Source organism: Vespula pensylvanica, chromosome 22 (genome assembly GCF_014466175.1).
Source record: "Vespula pensylvanica isolate Volc-1 chromosome 22, ASM1446617v1, whole genome shotgun sequence".
In the NCBI taxonomy this organism is placed as follows: Eukaryota; Metazoa; Arthropoda; class Insecta; order Hymenoptera; family Vespidae; genus Vespula; species Vespula pensylvanica.
Window position 1 is genome coordinate 1,619,669 of NC_057706.1, and position 24,092 is coordinate 1,643,760.

General features: G+C 26.5%; 2 protein-coding genes across 9 annotated transcripts; one reads left to right on the forward strand and one right to left on the reverse strand.

Annotated features, from left to right (window-relative positions):
- Positions 1-1,649: 1,649 nt before the first annotated feature.
- LOC122636436 (multidrug resistance-associated protein 1) lies at positions 1,650-16,447 on the forward strand. 8 transcript variants are annotated; one of them, XM_043827634.1, is made up of 24 exons: positions 1,650-1,844; positions 2,192-2,299; positions 2,891-3,190; positions 3,402-3,539; positions 3,624-3,734; positions 3,825-4,024; positions 4,186-4,206; positions 4,283-4,468; positions 4,560-5,193; positions 5,311-5,457; positions 5,553-5,637; positions 5,709-5,908; positions 5,990-6,491; positions 6,571-6,579; positions 7,055-7,232; positions 7,298-7,424; positions 7,502-7,727; positions 12,306-12,526; positions 13,431-13,611; positions 13,704-13,812; positions 13,898-14,024; positions 14,197-14,719; positions 14,806-15,052; positions 15,127-16,447. In XM_043827634.1, the coding sequence occupies exons 2-24, from the start codon at positions 2,255-2,257 to the stop codon at positions 15,239-15,241; spliced, it is 4,632 nt and encodes a 1,543-aa protein (XP_043683569.1). In that variant the 5' UTR covers positions 1,650-1,844; positions 2,192-2,254; the 3' UTR covers positions 15,242-16,447. The 8 variants fall into 8 exon arrangements, with proteins under 8 accessions (XP_043683569.1, XP_043683568.1, XP_043683567.1 ...); XM_043827633.1 differs by lacking the exon at positions 12,306-12,526 and adding an exon at positions 8,950-9,170 and having other exon boundaries at positions 1,651-1,844; XM_043827632.1 differs by lacking the exon at positions 12,306-12,526 and adding an exon at positions 9,712-9,932 and having other exon boundaries at positions 1,651-1,844.
- Positions 16,448-18,605: 2,158 nt separating this feature from the next.
- LOC122636440 (cleft lip and palate transmembrane protein 1 homolog) lies at positions 18,606-23,273 on the reverse strand. The gene is made up of 7 exons (XM_043827642.1): positions 23,079-23,273; positions 22,033-22,216; positions 21,105-21,689; positions 20,852-20,969; positions 20,562-20,765; positions 20,347-20,484; positions 18,606-20,280 (listed from the first exon to the last, which is right to left on the reverse strand). Exons 2-7 carry the CDS (start codon positions 22,150-22,152, stop codon positions 19,520-19,522), a joined length of 1,926 nt encoding a protein of 641 aa, XP_043683577.1. The 5' UTR covers positions 22,153-22,216; positions 23,079-23,273; the 3' UTR covers positions 18,606-19,519.
- Between the last annotated feature and the right edge of the window lie 819 nt (positions 23,274-24,092).

A 24,092-nucleotide genomic window follows, 5' to 3' on the forward strand; every position in this document is an offset into this window, starting at 1 on the left:
TCTGAGTTCATCGCGTTAACTTCGAGAAGAATATATATCTCTTACCATTGTAAAGTGACATCAATCATTGCCATTGATATTAATCTCTTCGTGTCGAGTTTTTTCGAGTGAAATAAACATTTTTCATATACTAATAATGATATAAATAACCTCTAATATGGTATATATGTATTAAATAAATTAATATAAAATTTTGATAATATATCAAAAGTTTGCAGAGACAAAAAATGTTCAATAGGATTGATTTGTAATTATATAATGTACGTATTTCGTAATTAATTGCTCATTAATATATTGCGTGTGCAATAAATTTCCAAAATTATTACGTCATCATCGTGAAAATGACAACAATAGATAAAAAAGTTTCGATAATACTTATATATATAAATTATATAGCATGCAATTTGAAAAGTTTAACTATTTTTCGAATATTAATGATATATCGTCATTTATTTCATTCGATTTATCTTTATTGTAATATCATCGATGTATCGAATTTATATCAAAGAACAATTAATATAATTACTTAAATAATCGTATTCACGATATTGATAGAATAAAATACAAATGACTAAATCGTGTAACATTGTGCAATATCAGAAATCAGTAGTTCAAAAGAACCTGTTCGCGGCACTCTCAAGGTCAGATTCTAAATCCAAGTAATCCATGATAGTGATATATCTATAAAAACTATATCCCGTTTAGTTCTTGCCACTTTCTACTTTCTATATCTGTCTGCATTACTTCTCTATAAGCTTTTATTTTATATATCATGAATGTAATTTGTATAATAAAATTTTATTTTATCTGTTTTGATAAAAGGCAAAATAAATCTATTTGATTTATTTACATATTAATAAAGTGAATAGAAAACGAATTCTTATACTACCTGAAACAGTGCTCGGTGTGACGAACCATTATGTTATGTACATAGATGTATATATATATATATATATTCTTATATAGCGCGATAAAATGATACAATTGTTGACGAAATTTTAATTCTTATGTATCTTTTGTCTTGATGTTTTCTTTCTTTCATTTTATATTTATAGGAACGTGAGATTCATATATGAATATTCATCATTTTTTATGTGATGTAGATAGCAGATAACGTACAGACATTGTTGACTAACAAGTACGACTATTGCACAAGAAAGTATTATGGAAGATACCGTTATATAAAGACCTCCTATGCGATTAAAACAAATAAGAAACTAAAAGCGATTATAGTCAATTATTATTGTCGAGGAATTCTTTTCATTAAATACGATACTATTAAATATCTTCATGTTTGATTTTTTTTCTCTTTCGTCGGTTTTTTCCTTTTCGTCTTTTTCTTTTTTGTTTTTCCTTTCCGTTCTTCTTGTTTTTTTTTTTTTTTCTTTGTTAAAACAAATTGATTGTACGAAAAGTGAAAAAAAAAAAAAGAAAAGAAAAGAAAAGAAAAGCAAACAAGTAAGCATTGTAGATTTATCGAACGTCGTATTCTTTAAAAATATTAAGATGACAATTGCACAATTTAAACGTTACAATCAATGTCGCTTTCAAATGACATCATCTGAACCATCTCATTGGTTAAATTCCTCTGCAGTGACTGAGTTTATTAATGGAGCCATCTGTTGGCCATTTGAAAATTTCAGTCAACGGTTCGACGCAGAGTTCAGTTAGCCTGAACGCAATCTCTTGCAGTCTCTGTTTGCCCGTTAATGGAGGATGTCGTTTCAAGTGTTATTCGTAGTTTTGTGATTTATTCAAACAATCAACCAAGAAAGATTTGATTTACCATTTTAATTTACCAAGTAGCCATAGACGGGCATAATAAATTACATCTCGTGTTTTAGGTGAGGGCTGTGTCTGTGATATTTGTTCTTTTTTCTTCTTTTCTTTTTCTTTTTCTTTTTTTTTTTTTTTTTTTTATCTCTGATGTGTTACGAACGATGTGAATTATATATTATCTAAGAGGAAAAAAAAGATGAAAAACAAAAAGAGGATAATGGGATGCTGAGTTGGTGGCGGGAAAGAGGGGAAGAGTTAGAGAGAATGAGAAAGAGGGAGAGAGAGAGAGAGAGAGAGAGAGAGAGAGAGAGAGATAGAGATAGAGAGATAGAGAGAGAGAGGGAGAAAGAAAAAGAGGTGTATTGGCCTCGAATAGCATGTGTCGTATAATTCCACAAATTCTTTTTACTAGGTCCTTGAAGACAGTCATACCATATATACAAGGAAAGATCAGTGAAAGATTAAATGTATCGATATGGAAAATTATACTATGGATCAATTTTGCGGATCCAAATTTTGGGTAAGCTTTTTCATCGAGTTATATATTTTTATTTGTACATACGTATATTTCATTATCCTTTGGAACAATAGCTTTGTTCGCGATAGACTGACAGACACCAGCGATTCAATTATTTATTCATAAAAAATAAATGGGATAATAGATAAAGTCAAGATTTTAAACATTTGTTTTTAGTATAGAAGATTAATGTGTATTCAATGATAAAAATATGTAAACAATGATAAAAAGTATTGCATTTTATTTTTTTTTATTTATTTTTTTTTTTATTTTATTTTTTTTATTTTTTTTTTATTTTTTCTTAAAGATGATATGGTAAGAACAAATTTTTGATTAATCAAAGAACGATTATATAACCTTTGTTTTCAATGTCATTTTTATCTCTTGATATTCCCCCCAAGCAATTATACATTAATTTATTATTTCAATTATTTTAGACAAATTACAGATTTCAAAGTAACTTTATATTCTGAAGTAAAATCACAATGAAGTTTTTGTTTGTTCTAATAACACTTAATTAAAAGAATTTAGTTATATATTTGTTATGTATAATTGATCAGAAAAATCATAAATTAAAGTTAATTAATATTTTAGGATACTGATTTATCATGGAACACAGATGATCCAGATTTGACAGAATGCTTTCAAAAAACTGTATTAATATGGGTGCCATGTGTGTTTCTTTGGGCTTTTTCTGTTATGGAAGCTTATTATCTGTTGAATAGTAGAAGAAAAAATGTTCCATATACATGGTTATATATTTCTAAACAAGTACTTACAACAACATTAATTGTACTTACCATTGTTGATTTAGGAAGAGCTATATACAAAAGTTCTTATGAGGCTGTATACAATGTAGATTACTATACCCCCTTTATAAAGATCATTAGTTTTGTAAGTATATTATTTCAAATGCCTTTATATATCTATTTAAAATATATTCTATTTTTTATATTTCTTTTTCTTTTCTTTCTTTCTTTCTTTTTTTGATTTTTTTTTTTTTATATTTGATTTTATTATTTTAAAAAAGTCTAAGGATAAGTAATACTTGGACTAAAATTCTCAATATCATATTTTCAATTATTCAATTATATTTTTATTTCAGATGCTAGCAGGAGTTTTACTATTCTATAATAAAAAGTATGGAATGCGTACATCAGGACTACTATTTTTCTTTTGGTTTTTGCTTGTATTATGCGGAATTGTGCAATTCAGAAGTTTATTAAGGCAAAATTCAAATGAAGTAGGTTTTCTTTCTTTCTTCCTTTTTTTTTTTTTTTTCTTATAAGCTTATAAAAGTATAGATAAAATAAAATATTGTTTTTAGGAACCAACGTACCTGTTTGTATCATATATGATCTATTACAGTTTAGTGATATCAATGTTCCTATTAAATTTCATTGTTGATGCAGAGCCTAAATATTCGGAATATCCATTGGTAAGATTTGAATTTCTCAAAAAATTTAGGGAAAAATAAAATACAATAATACTTTTGACAAAAGCATATAAATATGGATGTTATTTATAGGTGGAAAGACCATGCCCAGAACAAAATTCATCTTTTCCATCAAGACTTATTTTTGCATGGTTTGATTCCCTGGCATGGAAAGGTTTTAAAAAGCCTTTGGAATCTACAGATTTATGGTCTATGAATCCTGAAGATACAGCTTCTGAAATTGTTCCAAAATTTGGTAGGCATTGGAGTAAAACTTCAAAAAAAGGAGATAAGTAAGTTTTACTATTTCTAAAAACATATTTTTTATATTTTAGTATGTTTAGTTGTGTATGTAGTACATGTGTATATACATATTAAATGGTGATACATACAATAAAATATAGGTAAGCACATGTAATTCAATAATAAATTATTTATTTATTTGGCTAACAAGGCTAATTTGGTCTTACTTTAGGTAAGCTTTGTAATAATACATATTCTGATAATCTTTAAAAAGAATTTGAAATAGGATTTTTCTTTTTTTTTTTTAGTGTACAAAATGCAAAAGCATCATTTAGAAAATCATCTGGTCAAGTTGATTTTGATAATGATCGTAGGAAGAAAGTTTCTTCTATTTTACCAGCACTTTGTAAAGCTTTTGGTGCCACTTTTTTATTTGGTGCAGTACTTAAACTTATACAAGATATTATGACTTTTATTAGCCCACAGTTATTAAAGTAAGTACAATAGAATTAAAATCTTCTAATTAATTATTTATGATTGCTTCTACATAGATAATATTTATTTTTGTTTTCTTTTTTTTTACAGATTACTTATTAGATTTGTAAGTGGCGGTGAACCATTGTGGAAGGGCTATTTTTATGCAATTTTACTCTTAATTACAGCTACACTTCAAACTCTAGTGTTATCACAGTATTTTCATCGCATGTTTTTAGTTGGATTACGTATACGAACTGCATTGATAACAGCAATTTATAGAAAAGCAATGAGAATGTCAAATTCTGCCAGAAAAGAATCAACACTTGGTGAAATAGTAAATCTGATGTCTGTTGACGCACAAAGGTTCATGGATTTGACAGCATACATAAATATGATTTGGTCTGCACCATTACAAATTATTTTAGCACTGTCATTTTTATGGGAGAAATTAGGTCCAGCAGTACTTGCTGGATTAGCTGTTATGATTGTTCTTATTCCTATAAATGCATTAATTGCAAATAAAGTAAAAACATTACAAATTCGGCAAATGAAAGACAAAGATGAGAGAGTTAAATTAATGAATGAAGTTCTTAATGGAATAAAAGTACTGAAATTATACGCTTGGGAACCATCTTTTGAAGAACAAATACTACACATTAGAAGGAAAGAAATACAAGTATTAAAAGAAGCAGCATATCTAAATGCAGGAACAAGTTTTATTTGGTCTTGTGCGCCATTTTTGGTACGTTAATTATAATATTTTATATTTTGCAGGAAAGTTTATTAAATTTTATTGAATTCTTTTTTTAACTTTTCATTTTTGTTCACGAAAGGACATTAATGCAATATAAATTTTTAGGTTTCATTGGTATCTTTTGCAACTTATGTACTTATAGACAAAAATAATGTCTTGGATAGTGAGACTGCATTCGTTTCACTTAGTTTATTCAATATTTTAAGATTTCCTCTTTCTATGTTACCAATGATGATAGGTAATATAGTTCAGGTAATGTCAAAATGAGCTTACAACATAGAAAAATAAAAGTTATTATATTTAATATGACTTATTAATATTATAATTTTAATAATATCTTTTTTTAGGCTTACGTTTCCATTAAACGTATTAACAATTTCATGAATACAGAGGAACTTGATCCTAATAATGTACATCATGATCAATCTGAATGTAGGTCAAATGTAAAATATTATAACATTTATTTTATTTATGGGAAATATGATTTTGATTTGACTTTCTAGTACATCCATTAATCATTGAGAATGGTAGTTTTACTTGGGATATAGAAAACAGTGATAAACCAATCTTAAAGAATATTAATATGAGTATAGAACAAGGCCAATTAGTAGCAGTAGTTGGTTCAGTTGGATCTGGAAAGAGTTCTTTAATATCAGCTTTTCTTGGAGAAATGGAAAAATTAAATGGTCGTGTTAATACAAAAGTAAGTACTTAAATTACTTTGTTAAATAATAATGTAATTTTAATATTACAAATGTTGTTTATTCATTGTGTGTATTGATAGGGTTCTATTGCATATGTTTCTCAACAAGCCTGGATACAAAATGCAACCTTGCAAGATAACGTTTTGTTCGGAAAACCTTTAAACAAAGCTTTATATAATCGGGTTATAGATGCATGCATGTTAGGTCCAGATCTTCAAATGTTACCTGCAGGAGATCAAACAGAAATTGGTGAAAAGGGTATAAATTTATCTGGAGGTCAAAAACAAAGAGTTGCTTTAGCCAGAGCAGTTTATAATGAATCAGATATATATTTCTTGGATGATCCTTTAAGTGCTGTAGATGCTCATGTGGGAAAACATATTTTTGAAAATGTGGTAGGCCCTAGTGGTCTGTTGAAGAAAAAGACAAGGGTACACATTACACATGACATTGTCTATCTACCTGAGGTTGACAATATCTTTGTTCTTAAAGATGGTGAAATAACAGAAAGTGGAACTTACAAACAACTTATGGACAAAAGGGGTGCTTTTGCTGAATTTCTAATGCAACATTTACAAGAAGGTATGTATCAATTTCCGTATAATTTTTAATGGCTTAAATAGGTCATTAATATAAAATTATATTTTTCCATGGGTCTTAGTCGGAAATCGTAAGTTAGTGAAAAAGTAATTACGAATTTTTTTCTACTCCTATTTATGCTATTCTTAAAATATTATGTTGCACTCGGCTTTAATATTTATTTATTAAAAACAAAAGTATTTTACACATGAGTAGTAGCTTAGATTCACTAATTGATTTGTTAAAAAGTGTGAATTAAATCCATGATTGCAGCATATATTATAGTATTGCTATAACATTATTAAAACAAAACAAAAAAAAAAAAATGCATGAAAAATTTTATAAATACTTTAATTAATAATATTTATACCTATCAGTGTTTTAAATCCTTTATTAAAAAGATAACATTTCATTGAATGTGTAGCAGTGTAAAGTAAATTAATATTAAAATATAGTATAAATTGACCCCAAATTAGCTTCTTCTAGTTATGCCTTTATCATTTTAATATTATTCGATGATAAAATATATTAATTATTGTAAAATCGACCTGACAAATTTGGAACAGTGCACACTGATGATGGTTCGGATGCAGATTTACATGAAATTAAGCAGCAGTTGGAATCAAAAATGGGTACACAAGAAATACAAGAAAAATTAACACGTGCTAGATCAAGAATTTCGGAAAGTCAAAGTGAATCAGGCTCTATAACTGATAGAAGATCATTAAACGGTTCTCTGAAAAGGTAAGAAATTATATAATAGATTTATGATTACTAAATTATGTAAACACTTTTTATCATCTACCTAGGCAATATTCTACAGAAAGTCAACAGTCTGGAAACTATATAACTGGAAATAGTATAAAAGAAAAAAGCCCATTACAACCAAAGACAGGTGAAAAATTAATTGAAGTAGAGAAAGCTGAAACTGGCAGTGTAAGAGAATCATTCAATATATATTATAAATAAAAATACTTTGATATTCGAAAATTTAAAATTCGTTTTTAAATTAGGTAAAATGGAAAGTGTATTCTCACTATTTAAAATCTATTGGATGGTTCCTATCTATATCTACAATAGTTATGAATGCCGTTTTCCAATCATTCAGTATTGGATCAAATATCTGGCTGAGTGCATGGTCAAATGACAATATGACTTCTGTAGACGGTACAGTCGTAAATGATGAAGCAAGACGAGACATGTATCTTGGAGTATATGGAGCTCTTGGTCTTGGACAAGGTATGTTACAAAAATTATATTAACTCCGTATTTTATTTTCTAAAGTTAACAGATAAAGTTCCGTTTATTTCCTGTAAAATTTGAGTATTTTCATGGAAGTATACTTTATTCAGGTAAGCATTTTTATGTTGTGTCATCTTATATATTATTACTATAAATACAGAAGCCGATTATTTGTTTGTGTCACTAACAAATTATAATCTTGACTCGTGCTGTTTTGTAATTGTATTATTGTACAAAAAGGGCATGTTCCTTTACATATTTTTATGGGGATATTTATGTCCATATCAACCTAATAAGAAAGTTATGCATTCAGAAAAAATTTATTTTATCAGTACTATATTAAATTATATTTCTCTTTTTATAACAGAGGGTTTTATTTGTTAATTATTCCAAAATTATTTCTAAAAACGTATTGCCACACATTATTCGAAAATATATGTTAATCAGATGTTAAGTTCTAAGTGGTAGTGCGAGTGTGGTTTGCTGTGTCAATAAAGCATTCTTATAATGATCTTATATTATAAAACTTCTGCTTTCTAGTAGCATATGTTTGAACACAAATATGTTATTATTGATATCTATTAACTAAGTCTATTTTTGCATGTATCTTCTTTTATACTTTTACTTAAAATATTTTCGATTTCTTATAACATAGAATAGAGAAATTTAAATTAAAATTTAGATGTTTATAGAATATATGTTTGAAGCTTAATATTAAATATGAGCATGAAGTAGTTGAATAACAAATTTCACCTATTTGTGTGTTAAAAAATATAAAATATTCTTGCATAACTAAAGATGGATGTACATACCAAATTATGGAAATCTATGTTTCTTTTTAGTTAGAAACTATGTTCCTGTAGTTAATTTTGGAATTATTTTGCAACTGAAATACTACTATCAATAATATCAACAATTTGTTGCACAGACTTATGTTGCACTTTCCAAATTATTAACAAAAATGGTGTTTAAAACTTTAACATTCTAAACATAAAAAATGTACATAAAGGCTTCTGTTTTCATTATATGACAAAAATCATGCAGATATTTCTACATTCTGCGACATTACTTTCATAATTGGTATACATATAATTGACGTTATTTAAATGATTATAATGTATACAAAAAATTATATTAAGAATTTTAAATACGCGATAATAATTGCACTTATTAAATACACACAATTCATTTGTTGCAATAAGTTCCAATTAAATTTCAGCGACTTTTGTGATGCTTGCACAGCTGGCGTTGGTTATTGGCTGTTTAAGGAGCAGTAAAATGCTGCATTCAGAATTGTTATTTGCCATACTACGATCACCTGTCGGATTCTTTGATACTACTCCATCTGGCAGAATATTAAATCGTTTTGGAAAGGACATTGATATAATAGACAACGTTTTGCCACCAAATATTAGGGCCTGGTTATTTTGTCTAGCGTCGGTATGTGAGATTTCAAATTAATCTCACAAAATAGATAAAGTTCTTTTTATTTTGTTAAAAATTACACACCTATGTTGCTTCAAAAATCACTACTAAGAATAATGGTCCACCAATGGGTACAAATGTAATTAATTCATAAAAGCAAAATGTAGGAAAACTGACATCTTAAGTTTTTGTGGTTTTTCATTAATAGCTGTTTTGTCATAAATGTAATGGACTAATAGAACGTGTAGTAACAGATTATGTAGCTTTCAATTATTGATAGAGTAATACTTAGTTTCTTCTGCTTTGTTCGAACGCTATATGATTTATTTATTGCTTTCACTATAACTGCATAATACTATTTTTTTCTTTTCATTTGTAATGCACCTCTATTCATGTGTGATTGCAATGAGGAACTTACACATTATATTGGGCAGGTGATCCGCTGTAATCAAAACTGTTGTTCATTTTTTGTCATATCAAATTGATTATGAAATGACGTAAATGTTAATATAATCGCCAATTTAATATCTACCAAAGTTGTCACCAATCATTGTAGGCCTGACAGTACTTGGAATGGCGTTTTTCGCGGCAAAGGGGATGGTAATCGCTTCCACGTGTCTCTTCCAGAAAACAGTGCGCCATGTTCTTCACAACCCGATGTCGTTCTTTGACCAAACGCCAACTGGTCGCATTCTTAGTCGACTCGGTAAAGACACCGATGTTGTTGACAATATTCTACCAGCCATACTGCATTCTTGGATCTCTTGTCTCTTTCGGGTATGATATTTTTCACGTTGAAATTACAACGTTTAACAAATATTGATTCTTAAAAAATTATTATAAATGAAAATTTCTAATCAGTCAATATTATGTTGTTGACTTGTTATAAGCAATTGCTTATTGATTTTAATGTGCTAATTGGGGCAACATTTTTTCCATGACTTATCATTTTTTATCAAAGTTTATCAATATTTAATTTCAAAATCAATTCTTGAAATTTCCCTATAGCTTAAGTATAAAGTATACTGGTATTCTTATTGCTATTATTTTACTTTCAATTGCTTCTATGGAAATCGATATTTTCTAATGTTTTACATACCTTTTATTATACTTCGTGTATTTAGTTTTATTAAAATTACTCAGTGACAACTTTTGGGTTCAGTTGTCGAAATTTCTTATTACACACACATCATCAGCTTTAAATTACAAAGAAATAATTCTAAAACATATCTTAAAATTAGGCCAGTAAATTTATATCATTGCATGTTGATCATTGATGTTTGGTTCTATGAGTTTTTCTTTTTATATTAAAGAAACAAATAATATTTATATAGACTACATAATATTCAGCATAACTAGATTATAACAAAACTTAGTAACTTAATAATATCATGTTTAGAAAACTGAATTAAATTCTTGTTTGTTTGAGCAACCATTAACTAGGTCATTTTTGATATTATAAAACAATATCAAAAATTATATAACAATACATATATATTTTTTATATCACATAAGTATATCATAGATGTATAAGATTAATTACTTGTTAATTATATATTTAAAAAATTGGATACATGCTAGATAAAATTTATCAGTTGTCCTATACAATTGAAATGCATATTCAGCAAATTTTTTTGCAAGAAAATATATTCAATTATTCCAAACAATTTAGAAACATAATGCTTTACATGCTAATATGTATAAGTACGCATAAAAAATTACTTTTATATTAGCATATAAAAAAATTACTAAATATATACAAAATCGTTTTACAAAATTAGTAATATTTATATATGTATTTTACATCTGTTTATGGAAAAACAGTATGGAACTTGCAGATAATTTGATATTATTTTTCATATACTAAAGATGTCAGTTTCATTGAAGGGTAATGGCTTTTTTTATTAGATTCTACATTAGGACAAATCAGTTGAATGAAAACTTCTTACATTCATGTATATTTTGTTTTGGGGGTGTAATATTTATAGATCATCATATTAATATACATAATAATTTCGTTTTTATTTGATATTAATGATTGAAGATATATTTTGTTACGAATATTATTTAAATAAAATAATTATTTAATACTATCGCTGTATGTACATATAAAATATAAGAAATCGTATATGATTATGATTATATATAAAAGTTATTGAAAAAATGCATGTATTATCATAAAATATTCAGATATTTTAGAAATGTCTAAAATCGAATTCATATTCATAACTCATTTGTAAATATATCATGGGACACATCTTGAACTGATTGTATATGCCAATATGTTTAAAAAAGAAAATATTGTATTGTATTTTAAATGTGTAATTTTTTTAGCAATATTGTAGCAATTAAGGTAATGGACACAATTATACAAGTAATGTATTTATTTAAATGTAGTAATGCTTGTGCTTGTTATATTTTTAATACTGTATATTTGCTTGCACTGTTTTTAGTGTCTTTTAGAAATGTCTTTTTTCAAAATTCAGTAAAGCTAGTTCCCATTTTTATGAACTGATTTGTTCCAATCTTTCTTTCATATTGTGAAAACTTATATATTTTCCATACTGGCAATGTAATAAAAATATTCTTTGTTCTTAACAATCCATTTTTCTCATTGAAAATTTGAATAATGTAATAAATTAAAAAAGGGAAAGATTTCTTAAATATTATATTATTTAAAAAAAAAAAATGTAATGCTATTATTCGTAAAATATAAATTCGTAAAATGGGAATTATCTGTACATATATTGGTCTGTTTTTGAAAAAATGTTTTCATTATACTTTGCATGTCACAGCAAACTTCACCCCCTCGCATAACATGAGACGAACAAAAATCAAAATAGATCAAATTTCAGTTTAAAAACTTATAAAGAAAAGAATATTTATTTTATGTCAAATCATTGCTTGCATATTCATTATCTATAATGTGGCTTATAAAGTTTTCCAAAATATTGTGTTTCAAGATATTATTATAAAAATCTATTAACACTATCCAATGATTACAATTGATAAAGTTCTGTCTGTTGAAAATAATATACACCTGTAATTTTTAAAAAATCTTATGTTTATGTAATATAGCATTGGATCCTTAAAATTGTTGACCATCCGCAATATGGTTACAATGAAAGCTATCAATGTCTGATGTTGTAGCGATGGCGAGTTTTTTCTGCGATTTGGCACCTCAGCTGGGTTGCTGGCTGGCTGCTCGCCAGATGCACATAATGATGCTGCGTGCTGTGATGCGTGCTCCATTGACCTTCTTTGATACGACACCTACTGGTCGTATTATCTCCAGGTTTGCTAAAGATGTCGACGTACTGGATACATCTCTTCCTCCACAAATTTCTGATAGCATCTATTGTCTTTTCGAGGTAATTTTTGGAAGAGATCTGAATCCAAAAAATTAACTTCTGAATGTTTCATATTATTTTTATATAGATTTTCTTGAACAGTGACTCGCAGAGTCTTCTTCACTATCTTGAAATAGAAGTTCAATATTTATGTCTTATTTATTATATTTTTATTTGAAAGCCCTAGTACATATATACAGGTATTTGAATTTTAACAAGATATATATTTTATACGATTATTCCATAATTACTTTCGTTAATATAAAAATGTGAATAATGAAATTTATATGCTGTTAAATTGTTGTATTTTGCATTTTATGGATCGACCGCAGTAGTTTTATATGCATATTTATTCTTTGTAAAAATTATACAAGTATAATTGTGTCCGTTTCATAAATGCTTATTGTGTGACTTCTATGTATTATGGAAAATTGAATATACTAGATGTGTTCCTGTGATGTACAATGGATAACAGGGCACAGTTTTGAATTTGTATATTGAATATATATATATACACGTTGTGTCATATGTGTGTTACAATTACACATATATATTTATGTATGTATGTGAGTGTGTGTAAGAAGGATAATAACTGTGTTTAAGGTACATGTTGGTGGACCTATGGCATATATTTATCAATCGTGTTCTGCCATGTTATAGGTGTCTCAAAAGACATGGGTGTTTTATTTTATCAGATTCTGCATGTGTCTTATGTGAAATTATTTTCTTGTTGCTACAAGTATCATAAATTATCCCCATAATATACATAATATATTATAATTTAAATTTGTTGCTTTTATATATGATATTTCATAATCAATAGCTGTTATATCACATATAGTAATAAATATCTTATTTTTGTCTTTATAGAAACAAAGTGTATAAATTTAACTAAATTATTTTAAAGTATATATTCCTATTACAGGTAATAGCAACTCTCTTCGTTATCAGCTTCAGTACTCCGGAATTTGTTTCTGTGATCATACCAATAGGATTAATTTATTACTTCATACAGCGCTTCTATGTCGCTACTTCGCGACAATTGAAACGTTTGGAATCTATATCAAGATCTCCCATATATTCACACTTTAGTGAATCTGTAACTGGTATGCAAATGTTTTCTACCAAATTTATTCGTTATAAAAAAAATATATGAAAATGAAAATATATACATATACACATATATTTTAATTTCCAGGAGCTCAAACAATTAGAGCATTTGGTGTCCAGGACAGATTTATACAAGAGTCAGAAAGCAAAGTAGATTTTAATCAAGTTTGTTATTATCCTGGTATAATTGCAAATAGGTATGTATATTTAATGTGTACTAATTGTTTTAATTAAAAATGACAATTGTAATAATTTATTTAATATACGATACAAATATTATAGATGGCTTGCAATACGTTTGGAGATGGTTGGAAATTTAATTATATTCTTTGCTGCATTATTTGTTGTATTAGGAAGAAATACTATTAGTGCGGGTATTGTCGGATTATCCGTTAGTTACGCTTTACAGGTAAGATTATTTTTATGTAAAGAATATTGTCGATTTTTTTTCTTTTTTTTTTCTTTTTTTTCTGTTTTTCTTCTTTTTTTCTCTTTCTTTTTAATTTGTTATTACAATTATCATATGTATTAAGTTATATGTTATAAAAAATATGATAAAATTGGATTATATATTTTTTCAGATTACACAAACTTTGAATTGGCTTGTACGTATGACTTCTGACGTAGAAACAAATATTGTAGCAGTAGAGAGAATAAAAGAATATGGTGAAACTCCTCAAGAAGCACCTTGGGTAAATCCAGAGAATGTTCCTCCCAAAGAGTGGCCTGCAGAAGGTCATGTTGAATTTAAGGATTACAAAGTCCGTTATAGAGAAGGATTAGATCTTATTCTCCATGGTTTAACATTTTCTGTTAAGGGAGGAGAAAAAGTCGGCATTGTTGGTAGAACTGGTGCTGGCAAATCTTCCTTAACATTGTCTTTATTTAGAATACTTGAAGCAGCAAGTGGAAAAATCATCATTGATGGTATTGATATTGCTACTTTAGGTCTTCATGATCTTAGAACTAAATTGACAATAATACCACAAGATCCAGTATTATTTTCGGGAACTTTAAGAATGAATTTAGATCCTTTCGATCAACATACAGACGATGAAGTATGGAGAGCATTGGAACGTGCTCATCTTAAATCTTTTGTGCAAAGTATTAACAAAATATATTCTTAAAATTATATATAGAAAAAATTTAATACATAACCATGCAATATTTTTTTAAATATTTCATTTTAGATTTATTTAATGGTTTGCTGCATGAAGTATCTGAAGGAGGTGATAATCTCAGTGTGGGCCAACGACAACTGATATGTCTAGCACGAGCCCTTCTTCGTAAAACCAAAGTTCTTGTATTAGATGAAGCAACAGCTGCAGTTGATTTAGAAACTGATGATTTAATTCAAAGAACAATTAGGGAAGATTTTAAGGATTGCACAGTTTTAACAATAGCACATAGGCTTAATACAATTCTTGACTCTGATAAGTATGTATCATGTTCTTATTTGTTGTATATTATTTTGTATATAAATAATTTATAAATGATATATTTTTTTACAGAGTTATTCTACTGGACAAAGGACTCATTATCGAATATGATTCCCCTGAGGTGCTACTTCGAAATTCATCCAGTGCATTTTATAGCATGGCAAAAGATGCAGGGCTGGTAGCTTAATAATCACATGTACATCACAATAATTTGATAGACTATCAAACAAATAAAACAGAGGTTTTATTAAATAAATCCTCCAATCAAAGGAAAATGCATTGATAAAAAGCTGTGAATAAATTATAATCATTATAATTTACACTATACTACTATCTATATATAGATACATTCAAAATATTTTTTAAGGAAAATTTAACATCATACTTAATCAATGTCAAGCACAGCTTAATTTTTAAAATAGTTTAGATACATGTTTGTTATTTAAAATTACTGCCATTTTTAGTAGTGCATGATGCACTTAATGGAAAAAATCTACTTATAGAAACAATTATTGCTATAACATTTTTCTTTATGTTTTAGCACAAAAAATAATGATTTCTAGTATTAATATTATTTATTATTTATGTGTTTACCAATTTTTTGCAGCTAATTTTTAAGAAAGGTTTCAACACTGAATTTAAACCAAATTAATTCCGCCAACATACGTAAATAATATAAAATTCTGTTATGTAAATTAAAGTTCATCTGTCAAGTTACTTATAAAAAAAGAAAAATTAAAAAAAAAATTGAAAAGTAAAAAGATAATATTTCGATAAAAAAATTTCATTTATAATTTATTATTTTTATAAATTGATAAAATTTTATATAGTATTTAACAGATTTTATGTTTATAATAACTATCAACAAGCTACATATAGCATGGTTAGTTTCATGTGATTGTAAGAAGTTTAATTTGTTATTATTACTAATATAAAACAAAAAACAAATATATATTTGATATTAGGATCGATAGCAATATAATTCTCTTATAACTATACTTTTGTGACAAATAAACTTTAATTTACTAACGAATTTTGCCTGTCCAAACAGTGATAGTTCATATTTGTACTTATGAATTAATTAACTATTTTCTTTTACACTATATTTTGTGTGATTGATAAATGATGAATGCTTTGCATATATTTGCTATCAAATCCATCTAGTGCCACATTCTATCAAAACTATTCAAATCTTAGCAATAAATCAATAAACTAAAATACTTTGTTATATATGGAGTTCAAGTTTAAAGATGTGGCATTGGAAGGATAGAAGACTACAATAATGCAAAACAAAATGTTTATTTTCTTGCAAGCCTGTGAAATTATTGCAGAAACCCTGTATATGCGTTCAATTTTGTAGATTAAATTTATACATTTCTTTATTGCAGAATAATTTACGTATTATTTACTATAGCATTTATGTACAAGATTAGATGTAACAAACATTACAATGCATTTAAAATACCTCAAATAACATTCTTTAAATTATAAGTGAATTAGAGGGATTAGAATCGAATTAATTTTTAACATTATTTCAATAAATATAAAATAGTTCTTTCTATGTTTGATACAAATTTTTTAATGCAATTATTGTTAACAAATTTAATGAATTTATTAAATCAATTAAATCGATATTTATTGAATGAATATTGTTGACGAAATATTTATTATAATTTTATTATCCCCTACTTCCATAGATGTTGGAATCGTAATTATATATTATTCTTTGGTCAGATTGCAAACTTTTGTATTAACAAGATTATTATACATTATATATTATATATATATATATGTGTATATATATGTGTGTGTATATATATATATGTATCAATGTAAAGTGGTAATATTTTTTATTGTACAATTTCTTTTTACACAACATTAACACAAAAAAGTCAATTTATTGCAAAGCATAGTTCTACGTATAATAAATTCTGCCTTAAAGTAATGTATAAACGTGATCATAGTTATCTTCCTCATCATAATTTAAAATAAGATTAATTATAAGGAATTAGATGTAACATAAAAAAATCACATCTGAATTTGTTACCGAACAGAATAGATAAAGACCGTAGTAATTAACTTTATTTATGGTTATTCAAGAAATGAACACAACTTGCCACAATGTTAAATCGATGCTCGAACTCGAAGCACAGTCTGTGATGTTGCATTATATTTTATTGAAACCTCTGTTACGTGAATATATAAAATCATTTTCAGAATATTTATTTTCAATTTCTGTATAATGAATCATATATCCCATGAACTTAACGTACATATATCTTGTGCAAGCAGAAAAAATCTTCATAAATGTGTCAATTTGTTTCATTATATTGATAATTATGATGATGATAATAATAATGATAATAATGTAATAGAAAGTTAAATATTCAAATAGTTGTAACAAGAGAATACAAATATCAATTTACTTATACGTTGTAAAAAATAATGCATTGGTTATGCAGTTTTGCAATAGCAGGCCTAGTCTACTTTAATAATTCGATAAATATGTATATATTACTCAGGATGAAAGTACTTTATTTACAATGTGTTGTTACAGGAAAGATAAACCACACACACAATTTGGTATTTCTTTTAAAGTAACAAGCACTTGTACTATCTATAATTCTATATGATACGCGCAGAAGGAAAAAGTGCCTTCTCGTAATAAATATCAAATTAATTATCTACTTATTACTCATCTACGAACATGTAATGCGTTTGAATAAACATATTTTTTTGTCAATGTTTTGTTTGTCAATTAAGCTAATAATTATATAATAATGCATACTTACTTGTAGCACAACAATATATGAGAGTAAATGTCAACATTCTTAAGATAAATTATAAAACAAATGTTAACACAAATTCAAACATTTTCTTCAATTTTTTACACTTACCTTCAAGGATACGATTAAATGCAATTAAATGCAATTACAGACAATTTAATCTTAAACGCGATTAACCTTCTACACTAATATATATGTTACTATAAGTAAAATATGTTACGTGTGTGTGTGTGCATATGTGTTGTATATATGATAAAAACAACACAACACATTGAGAAACGCATGACTAGTGCATTGCACGAAAATATATATACGATCGCGTGATGTGTAATTTTAAAGTTCTATATTTTATGAAGCAGTTATAGTTCGTTATATATGTCGTCTAATTTTTCATTTCGGTTTTATCATCTATTAAATAACTGTCTATTACACTCTTTTCACGTTCGATGTAAATTGATATATATATATATGTATATATATTTCGTTCCTCGTAATTTACTTATAATCACATAATCGTAATGAATACAAAAAATAGTTTATTTTTCTTATCTATTATTCCACATTGTAAATTGATACTTCATTAATTTCTGCATCTTACAATAGTAAAAAATATAATAAACCGCATAGTATTTGGTTTATAAAAAAAAAACTATTAATACTTTTAATACTTCTAAACTTATAAAAAATAAAGGATTAATAAATTTAATAGTTATAATAAATACTTCCTTCAATTGTCTATAAAGGAGCCACAAAAGCAGAAAGTACATTATGATTTTGATTTATTAAAGACAATAATTATAATTGAATCTAAGATTGCTCACAGTTTAACAAATTTGCATAATGAACACGGCACAATTGTTTATCGAATACTGAAGATTTTTTGCACAGATATAGCACAATATAATTGCATATAAATGGCAAAAAAATTAAGGTAAACATTCTGTTTTAGAAATACATATTCCTAAAATATGAAGGGGTTATATTAATAGATTTATTTGTGTGTATGTATATATACACATATCATATGTTTTTTTGTGGAGATATGATTTGCAAAATAATAAATATAACGTCGAATTGCTTTTTGAATAGTTTCTAGGAAATAATTTTAATCGTTATTGCAAAATACATTTATTACATCACCTACACTTCTTACATCTACATAAAAAGTATGTAAATTATAATATACTAATAGACATATTTGAAAAAATAATAAAAATGGATTATATCTCATGAAGTTATAAGAAGTGTTAGGATCATAAAAGTAATGCCATATAGAAAGTATTTCTTATAAAAATAGCCACACGAATAAGTTACCAATATAAAAATTTCAATTTTATTGCAATGTATTATGCATAGCTCCACAGTACAAATAAAAAAAAAAAAAAAATGTCAATTACTTCCGGGAAAACAAGGTTTTTACAAATGTACGAAAATATTACCGTTACTTCTTCAATACATATACCAAATAACATTAAATAACAATATATTTTTTAAATTTGCGAGGCTCCTGCAATCGTCTAAAGATTGAAACTAATTGAATATATCGCATACACACAAAAATGTATATAACTCAAATAAATACATTTATGTGTGTGTTTATGTACATTAGTACTAGTAAATTTTTTAATTGAGAGTTAACTTATAAGATAACATATTTCATACTAATTCTAAATCAAGCATTATTTATCTTTTTTACTTAATTCATCTTTTGAACGATCTTTGATAGATCGTTGTTTTTTATCATTAACTAATTGAGCTTCCATTTCACCTGAAAAACCAAATTCGTTTACTCTTGTATGATCAGTCTTATATATCCATCTCTGATATAAAAATATAAAGAAAACTATATCATCCCGGAAGCAACCAATTCTATAAAGTGTTGGCATTTTTATTACAAATGCAAAAATATCATCAATGAAAGTATTGAGGAATTTATATGACATCATACGCCAAGGAAGATGGGCTACACTTTTAAGTTTATAATTTATAAATAATTGTGGTGTCATCATGATAAAGCCAAAAGTTAGTAAAAATCCATATAGCATACTCAATATCCAAGAATACCATCCCTTATGTTCTAGATACATTAAAGAGTATATTGCATAACCTCCTATGAGTGGAAAAAGAGCCCATGATAAATATTTAAATGCATGTCTATCATACTCTTTTGTAGAAGATTCCACGTATGAACCTTTATCATGGAAGGATATTTTTGGAAAGACATTAAATATTCTTGATTCTCTATCAACAGTAATATCTATGACTTTGTTAATTTTCCATATTTCAATACACAAACCTATAGCACAACTAATACGAACTACTGTATTTGTTTCATTATCTAACACATAAAGTAGGATAACAAGTGATTGAAAAACATTGAAAAAGACAGATCGTACTGATAATCCTTCCAAAGATTTACGATTATTCCAAAATTGAATATCTAGGAACAGATAAATCAGAATTAATAAATTATAAGTATAAGATATATAGATTAATATTAACTCACCATTTTTAAATGCTAAAAATTCAAATACACTATGTAAAATTGAAACAATTATAGTTAATCCCAACAAATAAGGATTTGTTTCTAATAATGTTTCTTTTAAAGTGTCTTGATCAGTATCATCTTCATCAGATGTATCTCCTAAAGAAATAAAAAGTAATTCAGAGTATTTTTCAGATTTAATTAAAAATTTTTCCTACGCTTTTATTGTTGCATACCTAAAACTGAGGATGACCATTTATTTCTTATAGATTGAGCTGCATAAATCTGCCATTTGAATAATGAAAGAGGTTGATACATCAATCTAAGTTCTAATTCTTTTACACTACTGTTTAATGGTTGATAATCACGTTGCATATTCCAAAAATCATTTATATATATAACTGGTGCATAATATGATTTTCCAGGCAGGAAATTTATATCTATATATATTATTCACAAATTAATTTTAATGATATTTATAATTGTTTGCATTTCTATTATACCATACTTCATAAATATTACTTACATTCATCTAAAGGCTGTGGTACTTGTCCATACATCCAATTTGTTTGGTCAATTACTAAATTAATAGTTAAATTTGGATGCCAATGTGAAACATATTCTTGATCCATTATCTTTGCTTTCTATCAAGATCAAAATTTAAGTTAAAATTTTTATGTTCTTATTACTATTTATATATATTATATATTATATATTACTACTTATATATTCTATGTTCATATTATTTATTAAACATTGGAACAAGTCTGTTTACTCACTTGTATTTCTTCTTTACTTGCTGTTGTTTCGCCAGTTAATAAATTATGTCTCTTTTGATATCGAATTTTTTTGAATTTATTTAACATTTTTCTTCTGTATGAGATATAATCACCAGCATAAACATTTTTGCCTGCTTTAGGATTTGGAGATTTACCAGTTTTAGTAATATATACATGAAGATAAATAGAACCATTATTTTGTAATTTATCTGATGGAGTAAAAGTATACTGCAAGTTTCTGGAACCATCATTATTTTGTCCACTATACCAATCTCCATAAATCAATCCTTGTTCAAGCCATATTAAAGCTTTTGGATCATCAAATTTAAAATCTTCAGCTTCAGACAAATAAATATATAAATCAAATAATGTTCCATTCTCAAATATATTTACTGCTTGTAATTTTGGAACATTATTGCCATTATTAATTGATACAGAATTATTATCTGATTGGTTACGTTTTAGTAGAAAACTGATGAAGTAAACAATCAGTGCTCTAATAATTAAAGATTTTAATATTGCAAAAAAAGATTCTAAACGAGTAGGTTGGTATTTTTTTCTTTGTTCATCTATGTCTGCATTGATCTGTGAAAAATATAAAATTCAGAATTGTTATGTTGCTATTATCCATAATATAAATATATATATATATACACACACACATATATATATATATATAAAATATAACAGAGAAAGATAAGATTTTTTTCTAATTGCAATCATATGATAAGTTCAATACATTCTATTTTCATATACGATAAATAATCTTTCTTTTAATTCTGATTAATATTACATCTTATACAGACAATAGATATTCTCATTCTAAATACAATTTTTGATAAATATCCATAACATGACGTCGTCAAAAGACAATGACTTTGATATTATTTGAATATAATGATTTATATTTAATAAATTTTTAACGTACATCTCTTTCTTCGTTACTTGGTTCGGTCGAAACTACATCACCGTTTTGCTGATTATTATCCATCTTTTTTTTAACATCTACTTCTAGCTGATCACAATCGTCATCGATATTATCCACCATCGCAGATCACGTTTTAACGAAGATTAGAATCTTCCTTCTGCACGAGTCTATGATCTGTATACTACTGCTATCTGGTATTAGTTTTTCACACTAAATTCAGAACATACACACACACACGCACACACACACACACATTCGTATAAAATATGCTGAGTCAAAAATGTCGCAGTGTTGTCACACAAACAAGATAAGTATATTATTTTAACGCAATATTAATTTTATATCGTACATGTGATCACGGAAGCATAACAAAATACTAAATAACGCTTTAATACACGTTAGCAAACCTTCATCATAAAATTATTTATTTATCACCAATATCTGCTTTAAATTATTTGTCTGTATTTAACAATCTAATGTTGTTAGACCTGAATTATACAAAGTATTATTACTAACAGAACTTTATGCTACTACGAAGTCAATATTTGGTTTGTTCTCGCATATATATATATATATATTTTTTTTTTTTTTTTGAAAACATATTTGTATAAATACGAATATATACAAAACTATTGTACGTTCTTTTCATTTATATCACGATATTTTGTTGGTTATTTAGTAACGGTCTTATGTAATGTACCTATATAGGTATAATTTTTGGTTTTTATTTCATATTTTTAGTACCAACTATCTCATTGTATAAATGTTGGCATCTTTTAGTATTTAGTATTTTATTTTATTCATATTTTAAAAGTTCATTACATACTCTATGCTTATATAATTATTTAATTCCTTTCTCTTCTAATTTGTTATATTTCTGACTAAACGTTCGAATCAATTTTCTAATTAAAAACATATTTTCTTTTTTCAATATCTATAAGAGTATAAAGATATTTTTAAACATAGTAAAATGTTAGAGAATCGTTATCTTAAAACGTTTAGAAATGAACGACGAAAAAGATTATATTATATATGACAAAACTTACCTCTTATAATGTTTTTCTAAAAGTTTCGATGATTTCTAATAAGTTGAAGAAGGATTTGATACTTTCACGGCGAGTATCACGTATACACGACCAGTCACTACGGTGTCTCACGCCTGTATGATATCGTTCTTGTCACTGCTTGTATCGAATTTGATATCTTATGTTTATTTAGAATAAAGGACAAGGTACGATTGACAAAATCTATCAATAGTAAACATTCCAACCTTTTACTTGAAAAACAATCATCTATTCAATTCAAAACAAACTGTATAGAGAGTATTATCGTTTTATATTTACAAAACTGATATATTAAATAAATCTGACATTAAAAAAATATTAAAATGGCAAGAAACGACGATAAAGTATATGCAAATCTTTTGTTAGATATTAATATTGATAAAAATAACATTGATAGTAATAGTGATAAAATGTCAAATCGTAACGACGAAGATAGTGGAAGCGATAATTGCGTAAAACCTGACGAATTTCTTTGCGAAGCTTTTTCGATGACATTCGATGACGAAATTCCGATGACAATGATTTTGACGAAGATAGTAAATGAATGGATTTTATAGCAAAAATATATGATTTTGTAGGATAGGAATAAAAGTAACATTTGTAGATTTGACAGATATAAAATCATGTTTAGGACTTTTTATGGGAGATAATTTTATAGATATACTTGTTAAGGAATCAAATAGATATTATCATCAGAACAATTCAAATAGTGATAGAAATAAAAATAAAGAATGGATTGTTATAAGTAATATTGAAATGAAAAAATTTATTGGTTTTATCATATTAATAAGATCCGTAAGAAAGTCAAAAAGAAAAATATGAATATTGGTCTACTAATTCATTACTTTATATTCTATTTTTGGAAATACGATGATCAGAGAACGATTTCGATAGATATGGAGATATTGGCATTTTAATGATAATGAAAACTGTAGAAGTAGATTTGATAAAATTAGATCTATAATCTCATATTTGAGAAAAAAGTTTTTAATAGTA

Coding starts and splice junctions, on each gene's coding strand:
- LOC122636436 (XM_043827634.1), top strand. CDS start 2,255: ATGGAAAATTATACTATGGATCAATTTTGCGGATCCAAATTTTGG. Junction 5,458..5,552: donor TGATAGGTAATATAGTTCAG/GTAATGTCAAAA, acceptor ATCTTTTTTTAG/GCTTACGTTTCCATTAAACG. Junction 15,053..15,126: donor ACAATTCTTGACTCTGATAA/GTATGTATCATG, acceptor ATTTTTTTACAG/AGTTATTCTACTGGACAAAG.
- LOC122636440 (XM_043827642.1), bottom strand. CDS start 22,152: ATGGTGGATAATATCGATGACGATTGTGATCAGCTAGAAGTAGATGTT. Junction 21,690..22,032: donor CAAGTAACGAAGAAAGAGAT/GTACGTTAAAAA, acceptor TATTTTTCACAG/ATCAATGCAGACATAGATGA. Junction 20,970..21,104: donor CAAGTAAAGAAGAAATACAA/GTGAGTAAACAG, acceptor TGATCTTGATAG/AAAGCAAAGATAATGGATCA.